General features: G+C 31.2%; 1 protein-coding gene across 2 annotated transcripts in view; it reads right to left on the bottom strand.

Moving 5' to 3' along the window:
* nAChRalpha4 (nicotinic acetylcholine receptor alpha4) overlaps positions 1-13,152 on the bottom strand; it is a 118,546-nt gene that overhangs the window by 25,651 nt on the left and 79,743 nt on the right. The window contains exons 4-6 of one of the 2 annotated variants that reach the window (XM_081973804.1): positions 11,606-11,786; positions 4,693-4,808; positions 4,465-4,633 (exon numbers count right to left, since the gene is read on the bottom strand). In XM_081973804.1, coding sequence (XP_081829930.1) covers positions 4,465-4,633; positions 4,693-4,808; positions 11,606-11,786 — 466 coding nt within the window. The remainder of the gene's footprint in view (positions 1-4,464; positions 4,634-4,692; positions 4,809-11,605; positions 11,787-13,152) is intronic. The other variant, XM_081973803.1, reaches the window with a different exon arrangement.

Here is a 13,152-nt window from a genome sequence, read left to right as displayed (position 1 = left end):
TCATGCAAAAAGTAAAAGTTTTAGTAAGGTCCTTAAAAGCATATCCACCATGATTATTTATTTCAATCAATACAAGGTGTCCCAAGTTTTAATAAATAGAAAAGAAAGAAGAAAACTCCTCAAAAATGTGCAGTTCACCACGAATTTTATGAAATCATTTTTAAACAAATAACTTTGAAACCACATTTATAGTACAATATAAATATATAATACCTTGTGTTGTAATCATTTTTCTGAGTTAAACTTTGGACAGATATTTATAACTATTTCTTACATTATAAATACAAAAATAAACTTTTTCGGTAATAAATTATCTCTCTCTCTGGTAGCTTGTGTTACAGTCTGCTTCGCAGCAAGAAATACATTACTGACCAATCCAATTTAGTATCGAATTTCGTAGGACTGGGAAAAGTTGAATGTGTTTATAACCGTATCCATAAAACCCGCTGTCGCTTTCTAATAAATTGAATGAGAATGAACGAGAATATACAACCGAGTCTTAAGAAAAAAATTATCCAATATATCATTTAAGGGATGACACTCCGGAGAGTATCATTCATTCTGCTGTATATCATTTTTGAAAGCAATATAATATGATATGGTGGCTCTTAAACGAAAAACACCAAAACCTTGAAAAATTATTACATTCTACCTTGAAAGATATGACAACAGTGTTTAGTTAAAAAATGCTAAACTTTTGATTGAAGGAAACGAATTTCTTACAATCAAAAAAAAAATTGTTGCTCATAAATTTTTATTTCCGGTTTATGGAGTAATAAATCGTAATTAGCCAATATTGGCTGTCTTAATTAAAATTTATTAATCACCACAAAAGACAATTTGAAAATAATCCGTGCCCTTTTACTTGTTGTTTGTGTTAAATCTTACATTAAATTTTAATGGTATAATATTATGAATGATAGATATTTTAATTAATCAGTTACCCTATCATACTTTAATCCTCGTGAAATATTTGTCTTGGATTTTCCTTTGTTCCCAATTTTTCCCAATTAATTTCACAAAGGTTGGTGTGGATGAATTGAAGAAAATTGTGATTTGAATAGGCTCAAGTTGGAATACTAAAAACACTTTCAAAAAAGTCAATTGAATTAATTATGTCTCTCCATTGTCTCTTTATCCATCACTCTTATGTCTTGTCCATTGTTGGAAATAATCTCACAATTTGGAATACCGTGAAGACATGACAACATCGTAACATATGACCAACAAATTTGACAATGCTTAATTTAAATTCTGATCCAATCACCTGAGTTATCACTTACAACTAAATTTATAATACATGTTGCATATTCTCTTAAAATAAATAACATTAATTTCTCCATAAATTTTACTGTAATAAATAGTATAAAGACTCTTTCTTATCATCCCCAATATATTTTTCATAATAAGAAATTCCTCTCTTAACTTAATATTTTCATAAATCCAGTTTTGCAGCAGGGGGAATTTTCTTATGAGTTTGTTATTAAGAACTTTTATCTGCAGAACGGATTTTGCTAATGCTTCTTTGAAAAGCCAGCTGGCGATCAGATGACTTCATCTAAATTTGAAAGCTTAATTTCACTAATTAAACTAAATTTTTCATTGCAACATGTTTCACTAGTCAAAAATTGATTTTAGGACTTGAGATGATAGAGCAACCGGAAATTGGCTTTTTATCGGATGCTTTGTTAGTGGAAATAAACTCGTTTCCAGGAGCAAATTGAGAACGTGATTTGCTGACAGTTCAGTCGGCATCCGTTACATCTTCGTTAACGAGATTTTCGTCATAAACGCAAATTTCATGCAATCATACAGTCGTGCAGCTAACTCGATCAATAAATTGAGCACAAAAGAAAAAATTTAAAACAACCTAAAAGAACACCTGATAAAAGTGAATAGTTGAAAAGTTAATGGAATAATTTCACTGGAGGTGATATTTTTTCCATTTAAATTCATAGAGTCGGAAATGTAATTTCTACGGAAAGTAATTTTCGCTGGCTGATCAAATTTTCCAACAATCGCCATTATCCACAATGACCGCAAACTTCCCAGTTAAATCAAAAGGTATTAAACTACGATATTCACAAGACCCAACTGCAATTCTGACACCTCGACAAGGAACATGTAACACGTTCCAGAACTTTGCATCGCCATTGAGGTTTCTAATTGGCAAATCGGCAAAGGGACTCTTTAATAGGGTTCAAGGGTTTTTGGCACCGTCCATTATGTGCGAACATCCGGCTCCCAGTATAAACATGTGGGTGGAAATGGCTTGCTCGAAGGATACATTCTGAATATTTGCTAAGGTTAAACTTTGAATAACAATCAATGGTTTATTTTGATTATTCAGTTAAAGCATTATCCTTATGTCTATACAGAATGTATCCTTAAATTGCTCTCCAAATGGGGTGATCTCATGAAGTAATAGGGGAGTGTAAAGTTTAGTAAGACACACAAAGGAACGTCCATGTACTGTTTAAAATTGGTTTCTGGAAATAGATATTTATTGGAAAATACCAATTTAAGATATGAAAATTTCATTACTGAAGAGTTTGAAATCTGACTTAAACTTGATTTTTCAGTCTTAAAGCATTAAAAATAGCCTGAATTGTTTAGAATTGCTCCAATTTTTTGAACTGATTAGTGTAGAAGTCAATTCAATAGGGAAGAAGCTTCAAGTGACATTTTTAAGACTAAGGACAGTGTACAAACTGGCTTCCAGGCCTGAGAAGTCAAAAACTTTGTAAAGATAGTCTTGAAATTAGATTTTTCAGGCTGAACACAGCTTTAAAGCACGAAAAACAGTCTACATTTTTAAGAAATGCTCGAATTTTTAGAACTGACTTGTCTAGAAGTCAATTTAATAGTAACAAAGCTTGGAATGACATTTTTAAGTCTATGGAAAATATAAAATTCGTTTTTTTAAGTCTACTTTATCAAAAACTTTGTGAAGTCTTAAAACTAGATTTTCAGACTGAAAGCAGTTTTAAAGCTCTAAAATTAGTCCAGAGTTCTAAGAAAATGAAAAAAACTTGAAAAGTTAGCCTTCAAGTCAATTTTCATGAACCTAATATCAGTATCCTGTATTTAAGACTATTTTTAAGACTAAAATATTGAAATTTGTCTACAAATTATGATAACTTACTTCAAATGCAAATTTTAAGCTTCTGATGTCACTTTTCATTGGTTCAGAGTCACTTTTTAATGTCCAAGTCAATTTTCAAGGTTTAAATGTGTGAATTTGTAGTGAAAAATTCTAGAAAAAGTAGTTGTTTAGTAGTAAGTTTTTCAATTTGTATGAAAATTATGAAAACTGGTTATAAAGACAATTTTTAAGCTTCTCAAGTTAATTTTCACTGGTTTCTAAGTCAATTTTCAAGACTAAAGTATATCAATTTGTCCGGAAGCTATGAAAACTGGCTACAAAGCTATTTTTTAAGCTTTTTCACCGTTTTTGAGAGAATTTTTAAGTTGTTGGGTTGGTTTGAACGTAATTACTCAATTATCTCGTAAACGAAGGTTCAAATCAGAATTTTATAAGAAATACTTTCTGTTTCAACTTGAACAAGAAAATTAAAAGAAACCGTTAATTTTGAAAAACTTTATATAGTTATTTTCCTTATTTAATTTTGATAAATTAATGTAAACACTTCTAAAAATCAAAAAATTCTCGCATATGCAAATAAGTTTGAACAATCAGCCTCTTCTGTTCAAATTGTCAAGAATATGACAAAATATTGTATGAATCACAGTGACAAAGATTAAGAATTTTCCAACTTGTGTAAAATTTGTGCACTTGAGTTTTATGCAAATGTAGATTACTTGCAGAGTTTAATTTTTTTAGATTTATACGAGAAAGTGGCTTCCGCATGTGTGTGATTTCTTTCAAAACTTAACATTCAAACATCATTTTTACATTTACTTTCCCCTACGTTTTTAAGCTATGCTTCACCATAATCCAGCTACGGTTTCATTATAAATGCTGATGGAGGGCACATCTTGAATAAAATATCGCCTAGGGTAAAACCACTTTGCATTGTTTTTTTGTTTAATATTTTTTACCTGCCTACAATATAAAACTAAAAGCTTTTCTGCTTAGACGTTTTAAAAAAAATGTGAGTCAGTTTTTTAGTAGTAAAAAAATATTTCATTCTATTACTTATAATCAATACAAATTTAGTCTTAAATGACTGGTTCGGTAAACACAAAAAACCTGAACAAAAAAATTGAGCCTATCCATAAATCTTGGCCGACTAATACGTCCAAATGCTGTCAACGATTCCAACCACTGCGATACATCATTTTCGAATTCGTATAAATATAAATCCCCAAACCCGTCAGAGAAGGGTTTTGCCCGTTCATGAAAGATTTATTTTTCTCTATGATAATAAATACTACGTATTTTAGGAAGTACGTCCGGCATTTTTGTGTCAGTATCTATTAGCAAACTCGACAGCCGCTTACCTTTTCTCCACTATCCGATGGTAAGTAGAAGGTTAAGACCGTGAGGAATGAGATTCCCATGCACGGAATGATGATATTGACCGTGTAGAATAACGTTTTTCTTCTCATCGTGATGTTGAATGTGATGTCTAAGTATGGTTCGTCGCAACACGTGTAGAATTTTTCATTTCTAGAAAGAATCATTTTAATTTTTTCTACAATAAAAATTTTATAGAAACAAATATTTACCTTACTGCTGGAACTTCCAAAATATCCCATTCTACTGACATATAAAATTCCGACAAGTCTACACCAACATCAACGATATTGCTGCCCGCCTTTTCATCCATATGCCGTAGATCTACCTAAAATAAACCAGATATGAGACAACCAATCATAATAAAATATGGTAAAACAACATTTAGAATGAAATTCGAACAGTAATAAACGTTTGCTAGCAAATTACTAATACTGTTCAAAAACGCACACATAAACATAAAGAACATCATTTGGGGTAGCCTATGTACAATTTTTACACATTATATGTACAGTTTGTTCTAAGTCATACTAAAACGTAAAGAAAATTTAAAACTTTATTAACGACAGCATTAAAGCACATCCAAAAATATTACATACTGTTTAATCTGTTTAGTATCGCTAAAATCAAAGAAAATTGAGATGACTTAATATTGTTACGTCATTCCAGTTCACTTTGTATATTCTCACACTGATTGAGTTTATAAAATTATTTTTGGATGTTGTATTAAAAAGCTTCACGAACATTCAGTAGCGATTGGATAAAAACACCATAATTTTAGTAAATAATTCCAAAAAAATGTTGATTTTACAATATTCTATAAAATAATTCATGATGAAGTTAACACTAAATATTGTACTCAAATTTGGAAAAAGTATACTTGCAATGTTGTTAAATTATTAATTAAGTGTTACGATTTACTTGAAAGTATGCAGTTGTTAATAAAATAAAAAAATGCAGAATATCACTATAGCATCTACTGCAGGCATTAATGTAAAATATTAAAAAATATATTAATGAAGCAAAATAGGTTATTTTGATTATTTTTGTACAGGGTGTTTCAATTTTTTTTATCTCTTTTGATTTTTGAAATACAGGAAAAAATAATTATTAAACTTATAACTTATTCGTATAGTCTTCAGTGGCGTAATTAGTTTTTTTTTTAAGAAACAGAGTGTTTCCTAAAAAAATTATTTTTGTGTGGACAAGCTAAAAAAACTAACTGCGTCACTGGATCTTAGAGAAAAATATCTTCAAAGATCTATTTTACATTCTTCAATAAGTTTATTTAGCTGTGTTACGGAAGATGTTTCAAAAGTGTCATTTTCCTATTTTATCCTGTATCTGAATAATCGTCAAGATAATTTTACAAAAAGTAACAAAATATTGCAAAAATCGTAAATATTTTAAAACAAAAGCGATACACACTATTACAAAAAGCGAAAATTGGTCAATCCGTACAGGGTGATCAACTATATTTTACTCAATACTGTTCTATCAATTAGAAGTAGTAGTAATTAGTAACAAGTATTTTTATTGCACTTTTTGCAAAAATGAAATTTTTTTCTATTTTTAAATGATTGTAACTTTTTTATTTAAAATCTTATAGATTTCACTAAAACGCCATTAGAAAGAGGATAAAAAATACTACAAAATGAGCAAAAACTGGCCTCTCTAGCTCTTCATGTTACCGAGATATTGAATTTCAAAAAGTAGTAAAAAAAGTCTCCTAATACCCCCCCATCCTTTCAATTTTTTTGTAAAATGAAAAAATATAAAGTGCTTTTTTTGTACTTAATTCACCTAATTTAAGGTCCTTTGGTATAAATATGCCCTTTGCTGTGCATTGGAACCGTCCTGGAGAAAAATAAAAAATTGCACTTTTTGTAAAAATTACATATTTTTTGACACACGCTGCTTTGACCCTAAATTACTGCCTTACTTGACTTGTTAAGTTCATTCACCATAAAATCACATATTTTGTGACACTCGTTGCTTTGACCCTAAATTACTCCTTTTTTTGACAAGTTACGTCAAAATGTCATAGAAAACAAAAGATAGATCAGATTTCAAGGTTTCCAAAAATATCCCCACATGAGTTGATTGATAACACCGTTTGGCCGCTAGAGGGCGTCAAATTTCCTTTACCATAACACCACATATTATATTGTAAATATTGTTTAGTCAGATTTCATGTATCTCTTAATCCGGCCGAGTTCCTGGCAAAGAAATGATTAAAATATTCAATTTTAGGTCTAACTCTGTTAGTTTTTGAGATATCAAAAAACCGACTGCACCAGCGTCTTTTCCGGGAAATTTTAACATAAAATGACAACTGTAACTTGACAAATAAAAAAGTTTTATTTTTTGACGGTTCCAGGCCGCCATTTTGAATTTTCGCCATTTTTATTTTCCTGTCAAAATATTGACTTGCACCTCATTGTAAAGGAAATTTCACGTAGTTTCAAGAAATGACAGACAAAATGGCGTCCCATGCCGCCATTTTGAATTTTCTGCCAAAATATTGACTTGCACCACATTTTAAAGGAAATTTTACGTAGTTTCAAGAAATGACAGACAAAATGGCGTCGCAGGCCGCCATTTTAAATTTTCTGCCAAAATATTGACTTGCACCTCATTTTAAAGGAAATTTCACGTAGTTTCAAGAAATGACAGACAAAATGGTGCCACAGGCCGCCATTTTGAATTTTCTGCCAAAATATTGACTTGCACTTCATTTTAAAGGAAATTTTACGTAGTTTCAAGAAATGACAGACAAAATGGCGTTCCAGCAATCCTTTACTGTTTACCGTCCTTGGATTGTTGCAACCAAACGAAGAATTTCTAATGTTGTACAAAAGAGCAAAAGATACCAATTGAGTAAAATATAGGTAATCATCCTGTACATCGTATCTACATGTCTAATTTATTTGGAAACGTTAGAAAGTCATTTATTGTGCACATAACAGCAGTTACATTAAGGTATTGTGTATTTAATGAATTTAGAGTAATCAGCAACGGGAAATTCAGCAGCTAAGAAAGCAAATTAACTTAACAAATTGTTCTTTGTTACACCGGCAAGTAAAATACCGTTAAATTTCGGACAAAGGTTCGCAGAAAAGCCACTCCAAACCGTCTTTTACTTTGATAGGGTGCATTAACTTTCAATACAAAAAAAGGGATGAACATGGGATAGATTATGCTGTAAAGGCGGTCACGTACATGTTTTCAGACATTAGTTTGAGTGGATGGTTGACCCTTTGCTATCACAATATCCTTGTGTTGGGTGTCTTTTATTTAACTTTTATGTAAATGATGTCAAATATAGATAAAATGAAAGGAGAGGGTTTTATGCAAAATTATAACAAAACCACTACAACGTAAATAATATACCTACTATTATATACATGTTATATACACAGGAACGCAAAACTAATCAGTTTAGGGTTAAGTGTTTAAATGATTATTAAATTTTAACAAATTTAACTAAGGGTTTTAAATACCTACTATATTTACATTATGTTCTAATTTACTGGCACACTAGGAAGATTCATTACGCTTTGCTTGTATATACAGCCATTCATTTAAGCGACGTTACAGCTACAATTTTTAAACTCCCATATGGAAAAGGTATAAAATATATTTGATGAGGAAAGTGCGTTTTTTTAATAAAGAGTGATCTTACAGTATCAGGGCATGCACATAAACATCTACATTAAACAAAATATGATGGAATTAAAGCTACAGATTGAACAAAAGCAGAAGCGTTCTAAGAGTTTACCTGATATTATCAATTTTGGTTTTTCAGCGAAGATTTCTAATTTAGGCTAAGTTAACTTTGATTGAATAAACCAATAAAAAATTGTCATAGCTACTAAAATTATTTCAACATTTGGATAAAGAATGATTCAGTAAGAGATGTCTAGTCTACGTGATTTGCTCCAAAAATGGATTTAATGATAATTTGAACTAAAATCAAAATCAGCAATAAAGTGTGTGTCATATACCCCTCAGTTATGAATTTCATTAGATATTTTGTGTTACTGCAACAGATCAATTGGTTCAGTGTCAATTAAAATGGAAAAATACCTGAAAATTAGAAAAGGTGTCTATTAAAATGAATAAGTAATTAGTGTAGTTAATATTGACTTTTATTTAGTTAGTGGAAAGCTTCTTCGCTTCGAATATTAATGTTAACAATCAAGACAATTAATCGCGTTGCGTCGTTTTAATTCCATCGGAGTGGAATTGTTTCCTTACCAAGTCCATTAAACACTCCATTTTGTCCCAGCCAAGTTTGTAATATTTATCGATTCATTGCGGTAATAATGAAGACAGTTTCGAGGAACGATTCTAATGGATGGATGAAAGCTGTTTGTTTGATCCTGGATTAGGTATAAACTGAATCAGTGTGAGTTTATGTACCACTGATTCGCTTTATTAATGATCGTTTACTGAACTGGTTTATTTCTGTACTAGCTACTCATTTGTCTTTGTTGTAGGCACAAAGTAATTAGGTAGCAAGGTTTAATGTTTACATCATTTTAACTTTATTAATTTGATATTCTGTGAATAGTTTTCCTAGAAAAACATATTTTACGTTTGTTTAAACAAAAAAAAAATGTGTCTCTGACAGATTTCTTTCTCAGGTTTCTATTGTCATTGCGATATATAACTTGCACGGAAACTGAAATAATTCAACGAGGACATATTCTGCCTTTCGTCGGCATCAAAATCTCGGCTAAACATTCCGGGAAACGTCTGTTTTCGACGGGAATCTGGGGGGAATGTCCGACCGGAACAACGATTTTCCTGCTGATGTCAAAGGGCGGATAGTTAAAGCAAACCATCAAACTTTCTGCAAATAATTACTCCATTTTTATAATTTATTTCGGTCCACTTAAATGTTGTGAAAAAGGAGTAAAATTAAGTCTACATTAGTCTAAATTACTGTATTTTATTAAACTTAAAAATGCGATAAATACTAATTAGAATATGTCAATCTAAATGCAAACTTAAATTATTGATTATGGAATATGCATTAATACAATAATAAATAATTATACCACATTGGAAGTGGGTTTTTTATTAATAATTATTCGAGCTGAATAACGCTTTATTTGTTTTGAAGATTTTGATGATTTTGCCTTGAAGGCAACGTATTTGAGGACTGTTACTAGGAAAACGTGTATTGATAAATTAATGTCAAATAAAAACAAGTTAAAAAAATTAGTATTAATTTGCTAGTTTTTTCCTAGATACAGAAGGATTCAATGGAGGTGAGTATAGTTTATAACAAAAGTTTATAACCAAATTTAGAAAGAAGTAGGAAACATAAAAAATGAGTGGACAATATTCTGTACAGATAAGCAGGATATCAAAGAAATGTCTGTCAAATAAAAGGCTGAAGTAATACAGTTCTTCTGACTACAAAAAGAAAGTTTCTTTAAATTCCCGAATATAGCAGCTGCATTTGAACATGTCTAGTCTCCTGTAAAATTTCCGCAACTTTAACCGTTTCCGAGATATTCGACTATTTTTATACACTGCATCAAAATTATGAAAATTCTATTTCTTCGTCATTTTTGGGGTTTTAGCGACTGTATAATGCTCAAAATGATCATCTTAAATCGCTCTTTTACATCGTGCTAACCGGAACACGGTTTATCATATACAGGGTGTCAAGAAAAACACAGTCCAATTTGAAATTAACGTTCTGCCAGTTGTGACCGTGGTCGCGTTTACCCGGTTCTAAGTGGATGTAAACCTAGTCCATTAAATGCAAAATATCATTCCAAACATTTTTTTTATCTTCAAAAAATGTCCGTAACTCTAACCGTTCCCAAGAATTTCAACTTTCTTAACTTTTTTTTGGAAATTGATCAAGATTTTGAGAGTTTGAGCGACTGTAAGAAGCTGACAACCGTAACACTGGTTGAACATACAGTGTGTTCAAAAAAAGAAAAACAGTCAAATTTAAAACTAACGTTCTTTGAGTTGTTAACTCGTTTACCCGATTCTAAATGGGTGTATTCCCGCTATTTTTAGAGTTTCAGAGACTGTACAAAGCTCAAAATGTTTGTTCGTTTTTCACCTCGTACTAACGGCAATATGATTGAAAATACACACAGTGTCCAAAAAACACTTAAATTTGAAACTAACGCTCTACCAGTCTCGTTTACCCTGTTCTAAGTGGATGTAATTTGGTCTCTTACAAAATATCTATAACTCTAAAGGTTTTCGAGAAAACCGTATTTTTTTTGAAAAATTGTAATTTGGTTATTTTTTTCAGTTTTAGGGTAAAAAACTGAAATAACAAACTACTTAATTACTTAGTTGCTTTTTTCTCAGAATAAAACCACTAAAGACAGTTTTGTTTCTTGGATTATTAGAGTATCTTGCTCCGTTACCGAGAAGAAAAGATATGAATAGAGAAATGTCTGAAGAATTAGACATTTTCTTCTCTAACATTTCAGCTTAAAAACAAAACTATTTCGAACAAATGTGTACACAACAAATGTATTTGTTCTGACATCCTCTAGCATTCTTGAAAGTTTATACTAATAATTAATATTTTTGTCAGGCTTTCGAATAGCACAGATGTTTACTTTATTTAGCAGAAAGTAGTGTTGCAATGTTGGCAATGCACTAAATCAACATCCTAGAAGCTCCACACACAATAAACTACAGCTAACATGTAACTTAATTCATTTCATGCCATGGAAACAAAAACATGCAATGAATGAAAAAATAAAGGCTTGATTCAGTTTGTTTTTGGTATATTTTTGGTGAGATAGTTTCAGCAATTTTATACCTTTTCCAAAATTGTGTACAGTCTGTATATACAGGGAGTAAATAGCTTAATTAACTGTTCTAAACATATAGTAATTTTATGTATGTATAATAATTTACAAATTTTGTTGCGAGTTGAAACATGCTAGAGTTAATTAAATTAACGCATTGAATGCGGTTTGGAAACGCTGGCATGTCCCACTTGCTCAGCCACGGGTAAACCTATATTATTAATCAACTTGCTAGATATTACAGCATTAAAATAACGACAACGACATGTTTCAATATTTAATAAACAAAATACACCAGTCTGTGGTAGGTAAATATCCGAACCTTGAACCCATCGTATGTCCAACTGCCCAGTTTTAGGACGCAAGTCTGTACGTCATAAGGGAAAAATTCCACGTCAATGGCGCAAGAACTCTTGTAGACGGCTGGTGGTTGCCAAACTACCAAACCGCTGTTGTAGACGGTCGCCTTGGTCATCAACGTCACTTCATAGTTACCGTCAGCGCTGGAAAGAATACCATTTGGAAATAATGCTGAACGGTTGATGGGTTCAATAAAACCTTTCCACGAGGAATCGACTAGGTTACATATTGCCACATCTATGTATATAAAATCAGAAGTAAACACCCAGCATGTCTAATAGAACTCTATTTGTAACTAGCAAAAATATCTCCAATCAGATCTTAAACTTATCTCAAACGATCATTATTAATTCAAGGCACAAGTTTGGAAACTTTAAAAATTTCATTCCCTTCACTCGTAATTGAATACCCTTTAAATTGAATCAGTAATGTGTTCGAGTTCAGAAAAAGACAGATTTGCAGTACGATAGCTACTTTATTTTTGAATTCAAGAAATTAATTCAGTCAGTTCAACTTCACATGTAAGATCTACATTTATTGCTAAAGTTTGCGAAATAAAGTTAAAATAAAAAGAATGTTTTGTATTAAAATTTCATTGTGGTTTCTAGGTTTACTGCTCGAGTTGGAGAGAGTAAAAATAAAAAGTTTTAGGTTCGTTATTAGAAACGATTCTTTTCCTTGGCTTTTCCGTTTATTATTTACTAATATCGATGGGTTTAATGCCTGCAAAACGTGCGTTTATATTGCGAGATTAATGGTCTTATCGTTTTATTTCATAAAACTTTCCTGACAGAACTTTATACCCGTTGTAATGCTTGCCTGGATTTCACGTATAACGTTTCGACTTTGAGGCCTTAGAGGAACTGGCGTTTATTGAAATTCTGTCTTGAATTCTGAACGTTTTCTCGGGCTACGACTTAGCCGGACGTTAAATAAATGTAGTTCACCTAATCCGATTTTAGGTCATTATTTACTTTAGTAATGCAATCAAAACACGTCCGTAGAATTAACCTAATTTAACCGAGCACACTCAATAATTTATGCGGTTATTCATAAGTCTTGAAAACCAATCAATAATGATATTATAGTTGATCCAAAGTGTCAAAAGGAAAATGTTTCAAGTTACGAACCAAGAATATCTAAAAATATGTCACAGCTAAAATGTAAATTGCAATTTTTGTGTTCTGTTTTCTAAGTAATTTTGGTGACAGAATAAACTGATGAAAAGAGTCAATCAAGTAATCAAATCTTACTGAAATTTGAAAAAAATTGTGCTGTGTTTGCCTGAATTTTTCAATTATTAGATTAGAAATTCAATGAAAAGCCATTTCAGTCAGTACTTTCGAAATCTGGGGGTTTCGGCACGGAAATTTGCTGTTTTTCTAGTAAATTGACCCTAAAATCCAGAGAAGTACTCTATTTTTTCTATAAACGGACCTTACTTTACGAAAACTGTGACCATCACCATCAAAAATAAAAGAATGTCAGTTAGAATGCTATGAAACATAA

The sequence above is a fragment of the Ips typographus genome, linkage group LG2, assembly GCF_016097725.1.
Source record: "Ips typographus isolate SLU linkage group LG2, UJ_Ityp_2.0, whole genome shotgun sequence".
In the NCBI taxonomy this organism is placed as follows: domain Eukaryota; kingdom Metazoa; phylum Arthropoda; class Insecta; order Coleoptera; family Curculionidae; genus Ips; species Ips typographus.
This window is presented reverse-complemented; position numbering and strand designations above follow the sequence as displayed.